Source organism: Chinchilla lanigera, unplaced genomic scaffold (assembly GCF_000276665.1).
Source record: "Chinchilla lanigera isolate Chin_1 unplaced genomic scaffold, ChiLan1.0 scaffold00012, whole genome shotgun sequence".
Lineage (NCBI taxonomy): Eukaryota > Metazoa > Chordata > Mammalia > Rodentia > Chinchillidae > Chinchilla > Chinchilla lanigera.
This window is the reverse complement of record NW_004955413.1, coordinates 4,741,268-4,755,892: the sequence shown is the minus strand read 5'-3', so window position 1 is coordinate 4,755,892 and position 14,625 is coordinate 4,741,268. Positions and strand designations below refer to the sequence as shown.

Sequence of the window (14,625 nt, the reverse complement as noted above, 5' to 3'; positions counted from 1 at the left end):
ACAAGACCTTGTCTCAAAACAGCAAAAAATAAAAAAAAAACAAAATCTTCCCATGCAGTTATACAGCACTGCATGTTTCTTTTGTAAGTAGTAAAACAAACAAAAAACTTTGTGATTATTAAACATTTGTTTCTCCTGCAAATCCAGACACCCCCTGAACATAGTGGCTTTGTCTGTCTTTTCTGCAGCACACAGGTGCTCAATAACCCTGCAGAGATGAATGGGTCATCAAAATACCAATGAGCATTTAGAAGACTTTAGAAGAAAAAAACGAACACCAACCCCACTCCCACTACCCCAACTTTGTGACTAGTGGCAGAATTCACACCCACATCAGTTGCATTTATTCTTCATACAAATATTTTAGTTTTATTTTTAAATCATTTACACATGTTCATACAAAGAAAAATAAATTTCAGGATGGAACCTGGGGACCATGGTACTTAGGCAAGAGGCTTAGCAGCCCTCAGTGGGGGTTCGGGCAACTCCCATGCAGGGGGCGGTGGAGCAGTCTACACTGCTTCCTCTCCTCCCTCAGTCCTCACCGTGTGGATGTAACATGAGAAGAGAGGATGTATCCACTCTCCCTTAGAAACATTCCAGGAAGTACAGCAAAGGCTTATGGTAACACGGAGCCCCTCTCTGCTAGGAATTTGGCAAGATGGAAATCTCAGAACCAACTTTCTACAAGAGTCCACACAAGAGTCAGCAGAGCTCCCACTCAGGTCTTTCCAGGAGTCCTGCTGCACTCGCTACACCCCTCTGCATTCCCGAGACAGAGCCCCTGATCTGACCTGGAGCCCTGAGTAGGCTCATTCCACACAAAAGCCTTCACCTACCCCACAGCCAACTGGCCCCAGCTGCCCATGAGGACCCCCTATGGTAACAATACTAGCGTGACTGCCTATGTCACACACTCGAGGAACCCAAGCTCACAGCCAGAAGGGGCGGTCCAAGAGTAGCAGATCTGTGAGCTCACATATACCAGTGCTCACCTCTACAGAGCCCAAATCAAATCCATCCTTCTGCCCAATGGGCCAACGCCTACCATATCCCAGCCCAGACAGAACCATCATTACAGATGCCCAGCAGAACCTCCTAACACAACTGCCCACAGAAGCTGGACTCTTACCAATTCCCAGTCACATGGGGGGAAAGACAGACATTACAAATGTGGGAGACCCTATCAGAAATGGCAGCTGATGACAACAGTTACTCAAATCCTTGGGTCCTACCCAGAAAGCAGCACCAAGAAAGGGCGTGATGAGCATAGAGAGACCTGTGGCTGGATGCACAGCCCCTGAATTACCAAGGGACACAGACAACAGCTCATTTTCCTACAATTACGTAGGAGCTAGATCCCAGACTATCCACCCCTACGTTGAGGCAGCCCCTGAGAAGCCATACCGCTTGTGTTCGTCAGCCCACCCCCTTGGGAGGCCCATTGCGGGAGAGGGTGTCACGTCCAGGGCGGAGACGCCTCCAGGTGGGCACTCACAGGGCAGCCCGTCCCACTGTCACTGGGGTAGGCCAAACAGAGCTAGGAGGGCAGGCAGGTCCCGAGCATCTGCTGCTCTGTAGGCATCACTCTGGCCTAACATAGACAACGCCAAACGCAGGGTACTCCAGATGTTCTCTGACATGGCGCCCCCCTCCCCCCGAGGGCCCCGGCTCTTCCTCTGCATGTTCAGGGCCTCCAGAAAGTGCTCCACAGCCTCCCTGTAGAGAACAGGAGAAATGAGAGTTGGTGAGCACGGCAGCAGAGGGAGGAGGCAGGCTGGGGTAGGGGAGAAAGCAGGGGTTGGTCAGCCAAATGGCAGGACCACAGGAGCTAGGCCCAAAGGCAGAAGAATGTATCCACGCGGGACTCGACAGTCCTCTCACCGGTGGGCTCCCAGGTTGATGCAGCTGATGCCCAAGTTATAGCGAGACCGGATGTAGCCAGGCTGCAGCTCAAGGGCCCTGCGGTAGGCTGCCACTGCCTCCTCACTCTGGTTCCCGTTGGCCAGGGTGGCCCCCAGCTTATTCCATAGCAAATAGTCCTGGCATAGGGACGGAGAAAGGCTGGGAACATGAGTGGGCTCACATCAAGTTCTGCCCATTCCTCCCCTGCTTCACGACTGTTAGCTACTTACTATGTGCTACCAACACCACTATCCCCCTCAGCAGTTCCTGCGTGGCCACCATGTAACCCCCAACCCCACATCGACCCTCCTTCTCCCAGCCCTCCCAAGGCAGCTGTCGCCCGCATGCTGAGTGAACCAGCCCATGCACAAGTGACTCTTCCACAAGGCCCTGAGCCATCTCCCACTGCCATTTCTTCCCTGAGGCTCACATTGGGACGAACACTGAGGGCAGCTGTGAAGCAGTCCACGGCCTTGTCATACTCCCCACTCAGGTTGAAGAGCACCCCCAAGCCACACTGTACGTCAGGGTCGATGGATGTTGGGTCCAGGCGCACAGCTGCCAGGAAGAGCTCTTTTACCTCAAGAAACATGGAGCTGGATGAGGAGAAAAGAACATCAAAAAAGCAAACAGACGGATACATCTACATTCCTACCCCTCAAGTCCTTAAAGATCTATCAAGGTGTCAGCCATGCCAGATTCCGACTCAGTGCGGCCCTGCAGAATGCGGAGCTCCTTCAAGTTGCTCCTGGGATTCTCACCCCACTCTCAGGCCCCTGTGTCCCAGTCTGTCCAAACTTCCAAAGTGAAGGCCACACCCCTGCTAGGTGATCACTCCTCATCCCAGGAACCCCTCCACACTCACTCAGACAAGAGAGACCCCAAGATCCGCTTGCTGGAGTCTGGTCCTGCCCCTCCGGCCCCTTCTTCAGCAGACGCCACCAGGTGGGCGTAGGCGGGGGTGCAGCGCAGCCAGTCTCGCAGCGTTTCACAGGCCTGGCGCTGCAGGGACTCGTTGGTGAAGCTGACGGCCAGCGCCATGAGTGCTGTCCGATTATCTGGCTTCAGCTCCAGACACCTGTTGGACAGGGATGAACAGGGGTGGTGCCTGCAGAGACACTGGCACCCATCAGCACCCCAAGATCTAACAGTGAGTTAACAGTCTCAGATCAGAGAAGGGGAAAGTTTTAGCAGCCAACAATCCCATAGGATCCCACAAATAAAATCAAAGTCTAGTGACAGACTAGAACTAGTTCTCACCAACTCACTCCAAAACTGAGCATTTCATCATGAGAAAACACGTGAGTCGGCAGCCAGAAAGAAAACAAGGATCCGGTTCTGAGCTCCTATCAGAAGGCTATGCACCGAGCCCTCGAATCCCCCAGCCCTCGCCCTTTAGCTACTCACCTCCGCAGCGCACTGATGGCTAAGAGTTCTTGCTCATTCTCGGCCTGGGTGGTACCCAGGTACTGCCACGCCTAGAGGGAAGCCAACAGATCCTGTCACTGCTGCAGCTGCCTTTCCATCTTCCTGCTAGCTTCTTCCACTTACCCTCTTACTCCTTCAGCCCCCAGCCCAGGCCCTCAGCCAGGCTCTAACCCAGTCTTGAAGCCACCCTCAGCACAGGAGGTAGCAGTCAGAAAGAAGACCCACTCACTTCCATGTGCTTAGGATCCTGCTGCACAGCTGCCTCAAACAGCAACACCGCATTTGGCAGGTCCCCCTCCTGAAGTCGCCGCAGCCCTTCTTCGAAAGGCTGAGGGTGATCACGCAGGGGATTCTCCTCCTCAAAATGGTAGCCCTGCGAGGGAGGAAAGCAAGTAAGAAACTGTCTAGGGCTGGCTGTGGTGGCACACGCCCGTAATCCCAGCCCTTGGGAGGCTGAAGCAGGAGGATCTTGAGGTCAAGGCCAGTCTGGGCTACATAGTGAGTTCAAGGCCAACGTGAACTACATAGCGAGACCCTGTCTCAAAAATAAAAAAAGAAAAAGAAAAGAAAGAAACTCTCTAGGAGGGATCATTACAGTCACAGCAGCAAGGACAATGATCAGAACAGATATGCAGAAGCTGAAGGCTTCCACACAGGCATCCGAATTAAATGCTGGCCAACTCTCCATATTATAAAGATCTCCTATGACTCCAACAACTAAGGGCAGGTAGCCTGGATAGAACAAAAGATCCCGAAAGGAGACTGCTGTGAAACTCTACTCTCTTCTAGCTAGGAATTCTCATTTGAGAAAAGAGTTATCATACTACCTACAAACCTCTGTGGACTGGCATTAGATGTTAAGCAGGAGAGTAAGAAGGAAGTCACCAGTAAGCCTGATGACTTGGAATAAGAAAATAAAATACTCCTTGGGGAAAACAGTTATCATCACAAAAACAATGCACAAAATGGAAACAAGTTTAAAATACAGTAAAGAACAAACCAGAATGAAAACTGTACCTACGAAAAACATGACACCCTATTTCATCATTACACAGAAACTGGTGAAGAATCAGAAACAAATATTATCAGCAAAGTTTTAAGCCATTCTAAACCATCAGTGGCAAATTACTCTTGTCACAAAAGAAAATTAAACCATTACAATGGAGTTCAAGAGTGAAATATGCTACAGCAGATGGATTTAAGGTAGAGACATAAAAAAGTATATGGTGATAATTATTATGATCTTGGGATATCTTTCCCCATAATTTTGTTTTTTGGGAGTTTTTTTGTCTTTTTGAGATACTCTGGCTATGCAGTTCAGGCTGGCCTTGAGCTCACTTTGTAGCCCAGGCTAGCCTCGAACTCATGATCCTCCTGCCTCAACCTCTCGAGTGCTGGGATTACAAGCGTGTGCCATCACGCCCGGCATAATTTTGGTTTTTAACTAATACACATATGCAGTTCATAGCTGATTACATTCATGGCAGGAAGTTGGTACATGTGCATTAGGGACATCTTTGTACAATATTAAAAACTCAGCTGGGGATGTAGCTCAGTGGTAAAGCATGTGCTTAGCATATGTGAGATCCTCGGTTCATTCCCCATTATCACACACACACAAAATAAAACCTCAACTGGCAGAAAAGGATCCTAGACTAGCTTTTTGCCAAATTTTTCAGTAAACAGCCAAGCAATAAATATTTTACGCTGCAACTACCGAACTGCATCACAGTAGTACAAAAGCAGCCACATATAATATGAAAGAAAGAAACAAAGAAACAAAGAAAATTGTCTTTTTATTTTTTGGGCGGAGGGGGGTTTCTGGTACCGGGAATCGAACTCACGACCTCGTGCTTGCCAGGCAGGTGCTGTGCCACTGAGCTAAATCCCCAGCCCCCAAAAATTGTCTTTTTAAATAAACTTATTTATGACCACTAAAATGTGAGTTTAATTTTTGTGTCACAAAATATTACTCTTTTATTTTTATTTTTTCAACCATTTAAAAATGTTAAAATTATCCCCAGCTACTGAACCATGTAAAACAAACACCTGCCGAATTTATTTCACAGGCCTGGTTTGCTGGCCTCTGCCCTAGACTCACAGAATGCAATTAAACAGATCCTTTTACACCCAACCTCAACTGCTGCCCATCATCAATCCATGCTGTAACTCACCCTGTGGGAAACAGAAGTTATTGCCATCTATAATGCAATTTTCTAATGAATGCAATTTCTGCCTCTCAAAACTAGTGGGAGCAAGGCCAGCGATATATCTCAGTGGCACAAGTGCCTGCCTGGCAAGCACAAGATCCTGAGTTCGGATTCCCAGTACCCAAAAACAAACAAACAACAACAACAAAAAAAAAAACCCACACTTATCAAAACTAGTGGGAGCATCAAATGAGAATATTAACCAAAGCCTTACCAGAAAGCTTAAAATACTATTATTAATAAGTATTATCCTCATTGTTCTAGGTACTTCCTTGAGGGACAATGGCCTGTATGTGACAGCCAGGGGCGATCTGAATATTCTTCATGTGTTTTCCGTAGACAGCATAGCAAATCGATAGCATCATCCTTCAGCCACAGCCTTCTCTAAGTTCCCTTTAGACCTTGGTATCTCTTCCCTTGAGGTTTCATCAATTGCTAACCAGAGAGGAATTTTTCAACACTAAGCCAGGCATAGACACATACCTATGACCCGGGCACTCTGCGATCTGAGGCAGGAGGATGAAAAGTTAGAGCCCAGCATGGGCAACTTGGCAAGACCCTGTCTCAAAATAAAAAACAGCTGGGGATGCAGCTCAGTGTGAAGACCTTACGTTCAATCCCCAGTATGGGGGAAATATTTGCATAGATGGACAAAGAATCCTCTGAAGGAACCTTCAAACCCCTACAACACACAAAATAAGCTTGACATCACTGTTACATTCTGAAAACCCTAACCAAATCCAAAATCATTATGACTGAACTGTTCACTATCAGTGAGCTATGAAGTACAGTATTTTTTACAAAATATTAATGCAAGCTTTTCTAGTTCCAATTTTACAATACCTCAAGGTATCAATAACATTAAATGGGGTTCAAGAATCTAAAAATCTAATATTTTTAAGCTTTTAACTAAAAAATGTATTCTGCCCAGCATGTCACAAATACGTAAGTAGTAAATGCTAACAGAAAATGCTCATACAAAGTGAATACTATGCCTACATTTATCAAAACCATGGAAATTTTTATCTAAAATGTGTAACTTGCCACTCGTAAGTTAATAGGGTTTATGCAACTTACCAAACTGTTAACACAGAATACTAAAAGTGTTGTCTGTAGGTAAATCTTTCCATTCGTTCCTTATCCAAATTCTATAGGAAGAACTCAAATCATAGCAAAACACAGAGCAGGGTCCCAAGAAAGTTCTCCTTTACTGTACCACACGAGTAAGTTTGGGGTCAGGGATACAGCTCAGCGGCACAAGCGCCTGCCTGGCAAGCGCAAGGTCCTGAGTTCAATTCCCAGTACAAAAAAAAAACAAGTGTGCACACAAGTAAGTTCTTAGAAAAACCCAGATCAGAATGAAATATAAACAAAATCATGTATTTTCCTAGTACTCAATTATCACTGGCTCTCAAAACCTAAACTCTCTTACTGTCACTGTTGCTTTGTTGTTGTTGTTGTTGCTATTTTGGGGGCAGTACCTATTTTATGTTAAGAAAGAATCTTGCTAAGTTACTAAGTTGCCCAAGCTAGGCTCAAACTTGTGATATTCCTGCCTCAGCCTCTCAGGGTGCTAGGATTACAGCGTGCACCACCACTCCCTAACCTTTCTGGAGTTATCCTGAACTGAATGCTGCCCGGGCTTTGCACAGCTCCCTCACTAAGCCGAGGTCTATTCCTACGCCCTGGTATGCATCTCAGACTGATACTAGTCCCATAACCCTTCCCCAACCACATGAGCTGAGAAAAGGCATCACCCAAGTCCTGGTTTGCCTTTTCTAAAACCAAGCAATTCTTTCCCTCTCTCCTCATGTTTCAGTTCAGGAGCTCATTAGCCACATCCCCAAATGCCCTATAACCTCCAAGTAGGACCCTGACATAACTTACACTTCTAAGTCAATAGCACATGCTATATGCAAAATTCAACCATCATTTACCGCTAGCTGCTGGGAAATTTTTCTAACACTTAAATTATTTAATTCTTTAAAACCCTAAAGAATGGGCATGTGGCTGGTACCTCCAAAAAGAGATTAGCCTGTAATCCTAGCAGTCAGGAGGCTGAGGCAGGAGGATCACCACATGTTCAAAGCAAGACTGGTGAATTCAAAGCCAGCCTGGACTACATAGTAAGATCCTGCCTCAAAAAAAAAAAAAAGAGTTTAGAATGTAAATTGAACTTCTTCGCTAAAAAAAGAACAGTAGCTTATATACTAAGGTTTGGAGGCAGGGAGACAGTCCCTATCAAAAGATTCAGGAATCTTATCACCATGCCTGTCAGACCTCCAAAGCAGAGCTACTTCCTCTGTGTTCTGAATGCACCATGTGCACGCATCCGCATAACACCACGCCACTGGGCTTTCATATTTAATAAGAGTATCTTATCGGCCTTTGTATCTCAAGAATAAAGCATACATTCAATTGCTAAAAGACAAGGGCAAAAGTATGATTCAGTTTTCTTTTCATAGAAAGCAGCTTAAGAAAATACTGAAATGATCTTTGTGTGACTATTCTACAAATTCACGATTATAGCAAAGTCATTAAAGAAAACTCTACAACCTGGGTTCCTACCTTATCATAAGAAGAAGACGTGAGGTCGTCATAGTCAGAGAGCCAGGGATGAGCCTCAGCGTCTCGCTTTGCCATCTCCTCCAACTCTGCCTGCAACTTGTCCCAGAAATCGACATCAGACTGTAAGGAAGGGAAGGTGAGTAGAGAGAGGAGAGCCTTCATAACCATCCTGCACTGCCCTTTTGCCTCTGGGATGCATTCCCTGGGCACCAGCTTTTAAATTTCAGGGTGTTAAGGGACCACCTGAAGAGCCTTTTCCAAATGCAGATTCCCGATCCTACCCTAGATTCTCAAACAGTAGTCGGGAGTGATGCTCAGGAGTCTGCACTCTGAACAGCACCTACAGAATCCTTCATAATTCTGACCCAGATGAGCAGGACATTAAAAAACACAGTGTTCACCACCTTCCGTGTTAATGCACCACTCTCCCCGAGGGAGCACTTGCTCGCAGGGAGCCCACTCCCACATATCTGCTCTCACCTCTATGGCTGATTTGGCTCGCTCAAACTCCATGTCAAGGGCAGATGTGTTTACTGGCCTTGTGAACTGGTCAACCCAGGCATCTGAAGTACCCTGTGACAAAGACAGAAAGTCAGTACCAGCGCCATCAATCTTCTTCCCACTAACAGAGGCTAAAGACCCACTACACACCACCAGCCTGGACCCTGAGAACATGCTCAGGTTGTCTTTCCCACCCACTCAGGACCTGGATGCTACCAAAACAAGCTAACAATAAAATCCCTTTCCCATCTGGAACCACAGAACACTGAGGCCCAGAGCCAGGGTACCAGCTGGCTGAACCAGGCTGGGAAGTGACAGTGTCCTACCTGCTGCTGTATAAACTCTGCTGCCCACTGTTCTGCCTGAGCTCGGCCCGACCCTGCAACGGACTCCAGGGACACCTGGCCCTCGCCAATCTGCCGCACGAATTTCAGGAACTGGGGCACAGAGACACACATAGGCACCTTGGGAGAGGACTTCCAGGTGTGCACTTAACCATGCCCAAGAGGACTCTGCACTCGTCCCTCCCCTTCTACCTGAAAACAACATATGCTAAAGGCCCTGAAAAAAATCAGAGAGCAAAAGGACAAGGGTTTCTGCCTCTAAAGATTTCAGAGGCACCAGAAAAGACAAAAGGTTAGTTGTCAAAGAAAAAAAGGGAAAGAATATTAAAAGGAAAAGCCAGAATCCTATGTCTCTTTCTCTAGAAAGAAAGGAACAGACCTATAACCTCATCTCCTCTTCAAAGTAGAGAGAAGCAGCCTTGCCTTCCAAGACCAGCTCTGCTGAGCACAGCAAGAGTGGAACGTCACTCACCTCAGAGTTGGCCAATTTGGGATCATCAACCTTGGCCACAAAGTCACTGGCCGTGTGCTGCAGATCCTCCTCAGGACGATACTCATCATACCTGGAATAGGTGAGGAAACCTAATCTCACAGCTCAGTCTGCTGGCACCTTCCCCAAGCTACTTCCCCCAACCCTGGCCCGGGGCAGCTACGGGTCCTTAGGAAAAAAGGTGCAGGAAACAAAAATCGACCTTGCTGAGGACCCACAAACTCTAATTTACATTTCGGCGGACATTTCCGTGGAAGAGGGAAAGCACTATATTAGTTACATTTTTTTAACCTCTCACTTTCCCAAACATAGCTATCTATGCGGTAGGAGGAACCGAGAGCAGCAACGTTAAACTGAAAACAGGGGACATAAAGTTATGCACTTTTGGTGGGGTAATTAGGATTCTTACCTGTAACTGAAATATAAACTCATAGGAGTAACAATACAAGTGGAAACATCAATAAATAAAGTTTTTAAAAAGGGATACAATTTGAAAGAGGCCAGGAAAACTCTGATACGCTACTCCTTTCACAGGAAGCCAGACTCACAGGAAGCCAGACCCACAGGAAGCCAGACCCACAGGAAGCCAGATCCACAAGCAAGCCAGACTCACCAGTGGTCGGTGGTGGCTGCTCCCTCAGGTTCTCCCAGCCACAGTTTCTCCTCAGACTGCTCCAGATACTCCTCAGCCCAGCGGGCAGGCGACACAGACAAGGGGTCTGCAAGGAACAGCATTGGGAAGTCACCCCAGGTTCAATGTGGGATTGAAAAAGTAATATACATCCTCAACAGATGCTCTAACCAAACCAGATCAGACAATACCACTACTCTCGCAGAGACCACCGGGTCAAAAGAAAATCCTAGTACGTTTGCAATATCCTCTCCAGTGGTCAAGGGGCCATCTCCACTCCAAGGGGCCTACGAGGGGATTATGTAATCGGAGATCAAATGAGGTGGCTCCAGAAACGTTAAGAACCAAACTCTTGAAGTATACGGGCCTCAGAAAGAAACCCCATGACTCCCAGCTTCCTCATCGGTACCTGCAGCCCAGTCTCGCTCTACTCACAGCCACATCACCCCCACCCCAGTCCATCGAAATATGCCAGCCAAGACCCTGAGAAGCAGAGCGCTAGGCTAGATGAGAGACACGTGGCTCTGCTCTTCCCACTGGATTTTTTTTCGTTTTTCAATCAAGACATAACATACAACCATGAAAGCACAGAACCTGTGCCAAACTTAAGCACACAACTGGCTGCTGCGCAGGAATGCAGCCGCTCTCACATCACCACCCAGACCAAGTCCCAGGTTTGGTTTCAATTTTAGGAGACCAGGGTTGTTTTGTTTTGTTGTTGTTGGTTTTTTGGTACCAGGAATCAAACTCAGAATCTTGTGCTTGCCAGGCAGGCACTGTGCCGCTGAGCTATATCCCCGGCCCCATGTTTTTAAGTATAATTACAAAAAGTATCTTGGGCGAAATATTTATACCATCTGAAGAAAAACCAGAGTGTGCAAAAATTATCTTAGGAACTATAGTGACAAAGGGCACCGCAGCAACATCAGAATAAACATTATCAAGGCACAAAGTAAAGTGCGCTGAACTCTCTCAACCTCCAGGACTTTGTCCTACTGACCTGGGGCAAGAGAGAGGAAAAAAAAGCAGTTCCTACAGAGCAAGTGAACACCTACAGCCTCACAAGTCAGACACTGACAGTCACCCAGTCTCTGCTACTGATATGAAGACATGTCATAGCTTTTAACTTTTTTTTCTTTTGAGACAGGGTCTTGCTATGTAGTTTTGACTGGCCTTGAATGTACTATATAGCCCAGGGGGGGCCTTGAACTCAAGGTCCCCCTACCTCAGCCTCCTGAGTGCTGGGATCACAGGCGTGAGCCACCACGCCCAGCCTGCTTTTAACTCTTGAGAAGGCAGATTTAGCACCTCGGTACTAGTGTACAGCAACACTTTCCATTCCATTTGAACTGAGACTTTGCCTGAATAATTTCAGCAAAGACCTCAAAATCTAAGAAATGTTAAAATCTGAAAAACAAAGGCTCAAGGGTCTCAGAATATGTAAGTAATATGTCTCCTGAAATTAAAAATACGCTTTACCTTTGGTCGTGGATCCCGTCTCCTACAAGCACACTCAACAATTACACTCAGACTCTGCTCACTAACTCTTACAGATTCCTACAATGCTTATGCTCCACCAGACTGCTGGTTCAAGTGTGGAGACAAAAAGGAGATACTTAACACCCAACAGACCTCATCACACCTCCCAGGTTCTCAGTCCCATTCTGTGGAAAAGTAGTCCCTGCACCTTGCTCTCCAGTGTTTCACTAAAGTGTATTCTGGCCGCATGGACTCCTCAAGCCACAGAACAGATGCTCCCCAAATTCCCAGCGACATTTCTGTCAAGTGCTCCTCACAATGACAGGAAGCAACAGGAAAACTCAAAAGCACCTAAACTTCACAACAGACATGAGGCACGTGCCGGGGAAAAAAATTCCACAAGAGAGGAAAGTCATCCTCAAATTACTATAATTTGGCATCTGGCCATATTTACTAGCCACAAAACACACAATTTCCTGGCACTGGGAATCCGCTCCAACAAAAGAATCAAATAAAAATACCAGAAAAGTAACAGCCAATCTTCCAAGTGTCTTTGAGAAATCCTCACAGAAAAATCAGATTCACTTGCATACATCTGAAATTGAAGAAACCAAGCCCAAGGAAGGGAGGGGAGTGTCCTAGGTCACAAAGGTTAGTAGGAGTTAGAACCAATGACCTACATCAGATCCAATTCATGTTTGCCTCATACAGTCCCTCATTATGTATTCATTCTATCTAGGTCAAGCTCAAAATCAGAAACTCGAAGCTTCCTATTCTTATCAATGAAAGTTTGTGTTTGCTTAATAGCACTGACAGGAAAAAAAAATGTATGTTCTGGAGTTACCTACCCCCACAGAAATGCCAACTCTACCACTTACTGTGTATCTAGACAAGTTACTCCCCAGTCTACATTTCTACTCCTTATCTATAAAACAGAAATAATAATAGATATTCATAGGGGGTTCTCTGACCAAAACACACAGTAACAAATATTGGTGACAATCATTACTATCTATTCATAGCAAACCCACACACACAAAAAAGAAAGCATCACAGTGAGACTATTCCTTTTATTCACAGCGTCTCCTCCAGGGGCAGTTTGTTGCTGATCTTCTGCTACTGCTGTCCACTCCTCTCCCTATGCAAGTGCAGGCTGACATCCCACGATCACTCTGTGAGCCTCACGTCCCACACCAACTGAGCCTGTCTAAAGTCAAGAACACTAAAAGATGTGTTTTATCTTCAGATCTGAGCAAACACAAGATGCAGAATTTTATTTGGCCAGAAGATTTAGGATGGGAAGGATTTATCAGGAAACACAGCAGGCTGAAAACTGAGTCTCCCATGGTGATGGAAGAGTTCTGTATCTTGATTTGAATGGTACTTAGGCAAATCTAAAAATAGATAAAGCTACATGAAACTATTCATATACATGCACACATGGACATATAAAAATAGTGAAATCTAATAAATATCTGTGGGCTGTAAAGACAAAGTCACTGAGTCTGATACTGAACATAACCAAGAGTTATAAAAACTGTCACCATCAGGGAAAACTGGGTGAAGGGTACACAGAACTTTCCTATGTACTATTTTTGTTTTGTTTGCAACATCCTGTGAGACTGTAATTATTCCCACATAAAAAATTAAAATAAAGAAAACTGAGCTTCGGGGCTGGGGATTTAGCTCAGGGGCTGGGGATTTAGCTCAGCGGCAAAGCGCCTGCCTGGCAAGCGCAAGGTCGTGAGTTCGGTTCCCGGTACCGGAGAAAAACAAAAACAAAACAAAACAAAACAAAAAGAAAACTGAGCTTCTAGGTTCCTCTTAAACTTGATTCTAGAATCTTAGTAACAGGGATTTTAAAATAATAAGAATTTAGCTTGGTATGGAGGTGCACACCTATAATGCCAGCACTGAGTAGGCTGAAGCAGGAGGACCGTGAGCTGAGAGGCCAGCCTACACTCCATAGCAAGTTCAAGGACTATGTCTCAAATAAAATAAAATAGCAAGATTTTAAAAAGTACTACCTTCTCTTATCTCAAATCCACTTCATCCAAAAAGCAATAATAAGCTATATCATTTGATATATCAATCACAAGTGCTACAAGAAAGATAAAAAAAATAAATTATGAGAAAATCAACTTCCTTTACCGCTTTCTCTCAGATTTCCATTCATTACCAAAGTCTTACTACATGCAAAGCGATGTACTGCTACAACAGGACACACTTAGGGCAGATTTCACACAGCTCAACTAGCCCTCCTGACTGCCCACATCCCTGCCTCTGTGGAACAGGCACAGTTCCACAAAAACGTACAGAACAGAGGAGCTCTCCAAAGAGGACTCAACAGGTGAGACAGGTCCAACACGTTTTCAAAAGTTGTTTAAAAGTTAAGGAAGATTACATGGGTTGCAAGAAATTTGGAAAATGAACAAAAGTCTCACCCATCTTCAAGGCTCATAACACTGATTTACTCCTGCCTGAGTTACTGAAAAAATGACTGCTGACCATACCTTACAACAGAACTCATTCCGTTAAGAAACTGCACTTAAGTTTGAGGTTTATGTGAAAACTGAAAGTTTGTCTGGCTCCAGATCTTTGCTACAGCTCAGATTTTAACCTGAAGCAATCCCACAGGGAAGATTCTCAAGTTTAAGCTGGGCGTGGTGGCACACGCCTGTAATCCCAGCACTCGGGAGGCTGAGGCAGGGAGGCTGAGGCAGGAAGATCGTTGCAAGTTTGAGACCAGCCTGGGCTACAAAGTGAGTTCAAGGCCAGCCTGTCTGCATAGTGAGACCCTGTCTCAAAAAGACAGAAAGGAAGTTTAATGTAACAGTTACAAAGTATGGACCGTAGAACCAAAAAGGCATGAATTTCAATCTCATTTGTGTTATTGAATACTTTGGGAAAATCTTTCCAGATCTCTTTCTTCATCCACAAAATGTTAACATTTTATATTACATGGAAGCCAGGCATGGTGGCACATACCTGTAATCCCAGCATCAGGAGGCTGAGGTAGGAGGATCATTGAGAATTTGAGGCCAGCCTGGGCTACAAAGGGAGTTCAAG

The 14,625-nt window shown here is 45.7% G+C and overlaps 1 protein-coding gene across 7 annotated transcripts in view; it reads right to left on the bottom strand.

Annotated features, from left to right (window-relative positions):
- Window positions 1-333: 333 nt before the first annotated feature.
- Window positions 334-14,625, bottom strand: part of Pex5 (peroxisomal biogenesis factor 5) — a 19,371-nt gene continuing 5,079 nt past the window's right edge. For 5 of the 7 annotated variants that reach the window (XM_013511631.1, XM_013511628.1, XM_013511633.1 and 2 more), the window contains 11 exons: window positions 10,060-10,165; window positions 9,429-9,519; window positions 8,939-9,049; window positions 8,592-8,684; window positions 8,112-8,231; window positions 3,563-3,706; window positions 3,313-3,383; window positions 2,771-2,983; window positions 2,336-2,501; window positions 1,885-2,042; window positions 334-1,719 (listed from right to left, as the gene is read on the bottom strand). In XM_013511631.1, the coding sequence (XP_013367085.1) occupies window positions 1,518-1,719; window positions 1,885-2,042; window positions 2,336-2,501; window positions 2,771-2,983; window positions 3,313-3,383; window positions 3,563-3,706; window positions 8,112-8,231; window positions 8,592-8,684; window positions 8,939-9,049; window positions 9,429-9,519; window positions 10,060-10,165 (1,475 nt within the window). In that variant the 3' untranslated portion in view covers window positions 334-1,517. The remainder of the gene's footprint in view (window positions 1,720-1,884; window positions 2,043-2,335; window positions 2,502-2,770; window positions 2,984-3,312; window positions 3,384-3,562; window positions 3,707-8,111; window positions 8,232-8,591; window positions 8,685-8,938; window positions 9,050-9,428; window positions 9,520-10,059; window positions 10,166-14,625) is intronic. The other 2 variants (XM_013511632.1, XM_013511634.1) reach the window with 2 other exon arrangements.